Source organism: Microtus ochrogaster, chromosome 6 (genome assembly GCF_000317375.1).
Source record: "Microtus ochrogaster isolate Prairie Vole_2 chromosome 6, MicOch1.0, whole genome shotgun sequence".
In the NCBI taxonomy this organism is placed as follows: domain Eukaryota; kingdom Metazoa; phylum Chordata; class Mammalia; order Rodentia; family Cricetidae; genus Microtus; species Microtus ochrogaster.
The window spans coordinates 77,677,616-77,684,591 of NC_022013.1; the positions used below are offsets into that span (position 1 = coordinate 77,677,616).

Here is a 6,976-nt window from a genome sequence, read left to right on the forward strand (position 1 = left end):
GAGAAAGTTTGTGAAATTACTGAAGTATTTATTAGTTGTTGGAGGGCTATTTGGTGTTGCTTTTGGGGGTAGTTTTCTATTAAAGCACTTGTTTGTGTTTTCCTTTTTTTTTTGAGACAGTCTTAAGCATTAAGCCCAGGCTGACCTCAAACTTACTGTGTGTCTGAGGATGACCTTGACCTTGAACTGATTCTTTTGCCTCTTCCTCCCACGTGACGTGATTATAGGTGTGTGCCACTCTGCCCACCCTCCAAATGATTGTTTGCCATTTTTATTGTTAACTGTTTTAAATTGTCTGAGTTGCAGTCCTCCTGCCTCTGCCTCCTGAGCGTTGGTTGGAGGCACATGCAGTTTTGCCCAGCCTTCCATTTTCAGTTTGAATGGGAGTCACAGAGGTGCTTCTCTTGTGTAAGTCAGTGTTTGCTGTTTCTGCCTGGAGCCGCAGGTTTGTGATTAGTTCCTCCTGTGGTTTTTCACTAGGTCTGAGGTCTGGCAAACTCGGGGAACAGTGTGAAGCAGTTGTCCGCTTTCCTAGGCTTTTCCAGAAGTACCCATTCCCTATTCTCATCAATTCAGCGTTCCTAAAGTTAGCTGATGTTTTCAGAGTTGGGTAAGTCTTTGTAATGCCTGGCGTCCTAAAGAACATGTTTTGTGCTCTCTTTCCTTCTGGCCCATTAGGACCTCCTGCCACTGAGGTACTCTTGGTAGATGCAGATTGCATTGCACCACACTTTGGTATGAGATTTAATGACATTTTTAGCAAAAAATAAAAACTAAGGTTCAGCAAGTAATTTATTGGTTTTTTTAGGGAACAAGATCAATCAGAACAATCTTATTCTAATACTGTATGTATATTTTATAAGAATCTGTGGGGTTTTTTGTACAGATTGTTTTAAGAAATTCCTATCTCATTTAGTGGTTTGCAGCATGAGATGCATGCGTGTGCAGTTTTTGAACTATGTAAGCAGCACTGAATAAAGGCCATTTCCTCGTTTCTGTTCCCACGCTTACCTCTCCCACTCCTTTCTCCTGTTGTCTGTGCACTCATGTGCCTGTATATGTGTCAGGTCAGACCTGAGCGAGGAAGGTAGTGATGGGTTACCTGGGAGAGGAGGGAGGCCAGCCGTGCCCTGGCCTGGCATTACAGCAGTGCTGCGCTATTGCAGCTGCTTTAGGTTGGGATCCATCAGGAACAGTTTAGCGCTCTTAGTGGTGAGGCAGTGACAGACTGGAAAGCAGTGCCTCTTGTACTGCGCTGACCCTGTTACCCCTTTCCTAGAGTGAGCTCATTTCCTCCTCTGTGTCTTCTAGAAACAACTTCCTGAGGCTGTGTGTTCTCAAAGTCACCCAGCAGAGTGAAAAGCACCTGGAGAAGATTCTCAACGTGGACGAGTTTGTGAAGAGGGTCTTCTCAGTGATTCATAGCAATGACCCCGTGGCAAGAGCCATCACTCTCCGGTACTGTGTCACTGTGTGATCAAAGAAGTGTGGTAACCGTCCCTACCTGTAAATCCATGTCCACATCCGTAATGCTGTTTTGGTTGTAAATTGCCTTGCTCGTGCTTCAAGCGCCCCACTATGTAGGAGCTCTGACGTAAGAACGAGGTGGATTTCAGTACAGCAAAGCCTTGGCGCTTCTGAGCGTCTGGAGTTCCTCAGGCAGGCATTGAACTTGGCCTCCCAGTAGCTGGGATTCCGTGTCAATGCCACCATGCCTGTCTTCATTCTTTCAGTTCTATTTGTATATTCACATGTATAATTTGAGGGAAATTTTTGGATCTTGGTTAGTTAAATTATCAGTCTCCTTTCTAGCTTTCCCTGCCCATACAGTCCTCCTTGTAACCAGGATGTCACTACCTCCCTGAGTTTATTTTTCTGGGCCAAAAATTTTTACTTCCTTGTTCAGAATTAGTTGCTTTGTCATTCTTCTGCCTTTTGATTAAGTCGCTTATCATGTGCTATTTTAAAGTCAGTTCTTGGTGCTGGAGATGCAGCTGTCTTGGTAAAAGTGCTTCCCTGTCCTTCTGAAGCTCTGGGTTCAATTCCTGGCTTCACAGACCTTCCTGAAACTGGGTGTGGTGTGCACAGGGTCATCCCAGCACTCGGGAAGTTGAGGCAGGAAGTTCAGGGTCATTACACTTAAACAGTAAGTTTAAGAGCAGCCTGAACTATATGAGACCCCCCTCAAAAGATTGAGTGTTACCTTTAAGAAACCATCCAGCTTGCTGGACGGTGATGGTACAGGACTTTAGTCCCATCACTTGGGAGGCAGAAGCAGGTGGACCTCTGAGTTCAAGGTCTACAGAACTAGTTCTAGGGCAGTCTGGGCTACACAGAGGAACTGTCTCAAAAACAAACAAACAAAAGACCCAAAACAAACTATCCACTGTAGCATGCTTGAGGCAGTAAGTTCATTCCCAGCATCACAAAACAGAAAAGGGCTGGGGAGCTGGAGACTGTAGCCAGTGGGAAGCTTAAAATGAAGATATTGGGAGGATGGAGCTCTGAGTTTGAGTCCAGCCGAGGCTACATAACAGGCTTCAGGCCAGAAAGACCCCATCTATTCAAAGAGAAAAAAGTTACTGTTTAGATGTATATGAATGATTGTCACATTATTTTTGTGTAATAAAAGGTTAGAAAGATTGTATCTCAATAGAATTGATAGAATATTGTGTAAATGAACAGTTTGTCTATATTAACACAGAAACGAATGTATTGTTAAAAATGATTGTGAGATTTTTATATGTATGTGAGTGCCTGTATGTATGTCTGTGTACCACATGCATGCCTGGTACCCTTTGGGCCAGAAGGGGATGTCCAATCCCCTGTAACTGCTGTTACAGTTTGATAGGACTTGAACTCAGGATCTTTTCAAGAGCAAGTGATGGGATCTCCTTCAGGTCCTTCCTGTTAGTGAGTACATCGTCTGTTACTTCAGAACAGTCCTCAAGGAACACTGTCCACAGTGATTATTTGGGAGGGGTCAGTGAGTTAAGGACTGGAGAGACGTGATGTTGAATTGTTCCCATGAGTATGTATGATTTTAGTTTTTATCAGAAGCAATGAAGGAGAATAATAGAATTCTAAAGTGGATTTTCCACCTCATTTGGAGGTAGTTTAAATATTTTGAGACTGTTGCGGTCCTAACACACTGATGAACTGCCACAACTCTGTCTTGATGTAAATAGCACCACACGCATTTTCGTTTTTCTTTCTGTGTAGTTTTTGACAGGGTCTCACTGTGTAGCCTTGGTTGGCCTGGAACTTGCCACATAGACCAGGTTAACCTTGAACTCTTAAAAATCTACCTCTTTCTGTCTCCAGATTGCTAAGATTAAAAGCGTGTGCTACCATGCCCTGCCAACTATTTTCTTAAAAAAAAAAAAGACAAGAAATGTGTGTGTGTGTGTGTGTGTGTATGTATGTGTGTGTGTGTGTAGTATGTACTGCATATGAGTGTGCACTTACACATGCCATGATGCATGTGTAGAGGTCAGAGGACAACTCTTATAAAATTGGTGCTCTCGTCCCACCGTACACGGGTTCTGAAGATGTGCCATCTCACCTGCTTCCATATGACTTTATTCAGTAGCATTAATAGGATTGTGTTAAGGAAGAAACCAAACTCTGTAGAGGACAGATGTTAATGAATGTGTTCTCTCTGAGGATGTCCTTGCAAAAGGTTTTGTTTCATGTGGTTGTTTTGGGTTTTTGGGTTTGTTTGGTTTTTCTTTTGTTTTTTTTTTTTTGTTTTTTTTTTTGACTTTTTGAGGCAGGGGTTCTCTGTGTTGCACTGACTGTTCTGGAACTTGCTTTGCAGACCAGGCTTCAGACTCAGAGATCCACCTGCCTCAGCCTCCTCAGTGCTGGGATTAAAGGTGTGTGCACGACCACTGCCTAACTTGGACTTTTTATTTTGTGCTAATAGAAGACAGATTTCAGGATTCAGTTCTTTTCTTCTACCACGTGGGTCCTAGAGACTGACCTCATGTTGCCAGCTATGGTGACAGGTCCCCACTGAGCTGTCTGTTTTTTCTAGGCTTTACTTTCCTCACTATTGCAAATACTGGCTTGAACTGCAGGGGGCATCCTCCACCTCTGGAGAAATCTTGATGTGGTAGTTTACAAAAGCATCATGCTGATATTCATTGATGTGGGACAAAGAAGCAGGCAAGTCTGCTGACTTTGTGATTCTGCTTAATAGCAGATACTTTGTGTTCCTAATATTTTGTTAAAGTGGATTTCTTTATGCAACATTGGAAGATTGACATTTGGATGCTTTAATAATTCAAAAGGTTCTTTTTGGGCTCCAATACCTGAGATGTACTTCAGAGTGATTTTTTTGGAAATGTGGCTCTATGTGTCAGAGGCAGGGGAAGAGGGCATGTTTCTCAGTGGTGGGGCACTTGCCTCGCTCGGGTGAAGCTCTGAATTCCAGTACAGGGCCAGGAAGGAAGGAGGGGAAGGAGGATGGGGAAGGAAGTTTAGCTTATGGGAGGTGAGCTATTTTAATATTTCTGTTGTACTTAAGCTTTTGGATGTGCTTAGATTTGAGTCGTTGCTAGATTCCTAAAGTCAATCATTTTAGCCTGAAGTTTATAGAATGACCTAAACTTTCTGGGTCGATATCTAGCTTGCCTTCCTTTTCCTTCACTGTATTTCTGATCTTGGGTTTCTCTGTTTCTGTAGGATGCTGGGAAGTCTGGCGTCAATCATCCCTGAGAGGAAGAATGCCCATCACAGTATTCGGCAGAGTTTGGATTCCCACGATAACGTTGAAGTCGAAGCGGCTGTTTTTGCAGCCACAAACTTCTCTGCACAATCAAAGTAAGTCCAGGCCTTTTAGTAATTTGTCTCCCAGGGGAGTTTTTGAAAGAATAATCAATATCTGTAGTCATTAAAGGATAAAGACAGATCTAAATGATAAGGTGTGTTTTCCAAGAAGTCTTCAAACATATTAGGGAAGAAAATACAAATGTTGGTCCCAAAAAGACAAGGTCTTCATAGCCTGGTTTGGGGAAGATGCAGTTGATAGCTTTGATGTCTACTGAAGAGCCTTCCACAAATACATCCATGATCCAAAATGGCTACTTTCTGATTGTCTTCTATTGCTCAACTATAAACTGACATTTTCAGGATATCATATGCTATACTGCTGTCTTAGAACAGGGTGTGTGTGTTGCATGAATGCCTGTGTGTACATGTGTATGGACACTAGAGGACAACCTCAGGGTTATCATAGTTCTTAAGTGATGGTTACCTTTTGTTTTGAGACAGGGCCATGCGGGCCAGCCAACACTTCCAAGGATCCTCCTGTGTGCCTTTCCCAACATTTACTGTTTTAGCTGGTAGAGTGAACCTGGGCAAGCAGGATCAGACTAAAGACTCATACAATAACCAACTCTATTCAGAGTATCAGACGATTTGTATTCTGAGACTTAAGAGTCACCTGAATAAAGTGTGATCACGTGACAAAACATGTTTTTCCATAGAGGCCTGTAAATAACAACAGCTGAAGTGAGCTCACTCCTACCTGCCCACTAGTTCCTATTATACACTCTGAGGCTTACTATTAATTACAGACTGTTTAGATGATGGCTCAGGCTTATTATTAATTTTTACATCTTAAAGTATCCCATTTCCATTAATCTATGTATTGCCACATAGACATGGTATTACATCATATCTTGCTCCTATGGCGGCTTCTGGCGTCTCCCAGTGTCTCCCAGACTCTTCCTTCCTTTTTCCCCCGTATTCACTTGCCCGCCTAGTTATATTCTGCCCTGCCATGGGCCAAAGCAGCTTCTTTATTAACCAGTGGTAAAAAAAAATCATATTTCCAGCATACAGAAGGACATCCCACATCGGCTACCCACTAAACCTGGGAGGAGTGTGAAAACATTCCAAGAGCAAATTCTGTGTATTGGAGAAACTGGCGTTATAAGGCTCTTGTCTTGTTTTCTTGGAGTTTTCACACAAGTACTCAGAATTCCTCTCACACGACTCCATTCTTGGACTGTGTCCTAACACCCTGTACTAGAATTGTAGGCATACCATGACTGGCTTTTTTTTAGCGTATCTTTAGGGGGTTTAGCTCAGATCCTCAAGCAGGACAGTAACCATTGGAGCTATATCTCCAGTTCAGTAGTATTTATTTATTATTATTTATGTGTTGTATGCCATATGCATGCAAGTACCTATGGAGGCAGGAAGAGGGCATCAGATCTCCTGGAACTAAAGTCATGGGTGGTTGTGAGCCTCATAATGTGGGTGCCAAGAACTGAACTAGAGTCTTGTGTAAGAGCAATAAGTTCTTTTAACCATTGAGCCATCATAATTTTGTTTGTTGTTTTCTGAGACAGAGTCTCACTATGTAGCTCTGACTGTCCTGGAACTCAAATATATAAACCAGGCTGGTCTTAAACTCACAGAGATCCTCCTGCCTCTGCCTCTCAAGTGCAAGGATTAAAGGTATCAGTCTCAATGCCCAGCCTTGTACTGTCTCACCTGTCTACCACAGGACAGTTTGGGGTCAGGCAAGGGGCTGGAGATTGACACACACACACAGACAGAGACACAGGTCATCCTTGAAACAGGGGCACCCCTTTTTTTGTGTTTCATGGCAGCTTATAATAGGGCTCTCCTTGACTAATGGCCACACCCTAACTCTTGGGATTTTTCACCTGCAAGTCCACCAGAAACCATTCCCCTGCCATCAGGGGAAACCACTCCCCTGCCATCAGGGGAAACCACTCTCCTTCCATCAGGAACTCATAAGGGTCTTGTGCTCAGAGCAGCTGCAAGCATAAAAAAAATCAAGTTGTTTACTCTGGCAGGTAAGGAGTCACAGAAAATTCAGGGTCTGAGGGTCTGCATTCCCCAACACAGCCTAGCCCTATAAATTTAAAAATAGAATGTTTACTATGGTATTATTACCATGTTGGACTTATTTGTAATAAAAAAATATGTCAATAAT

At 42.9% G+C, this 6,976-nt stretch overlaps 1 protein-coding gene across 1 annotated transcript in view; it reads left to right on the forward strand.

Annotated features, from left to right (window-relative positions):
* The window catches only part of Ints7 (integrator complex subunit 7), a 54,897-nt gene that overhangs the window by 4,429 nt on the left and 43,492 nt on the right, over positions 1-6,976 (forward strand). The window contains exons 2-4 of the mRNA XM_005348883.2: positions 481-610; positions 1,312-1,458; positions 4,690-4,827. Coding sequence (XP_005348940.1) covers positions 481-610; positions 1,312-1,458; positions 4,690-4,827 — 415 coding nt within the window. The remainder of the gene's footprint in view (positions 1-480; positions 611-1,311; positions 1,459-4,689; positions 4,828-6,976) is intronic.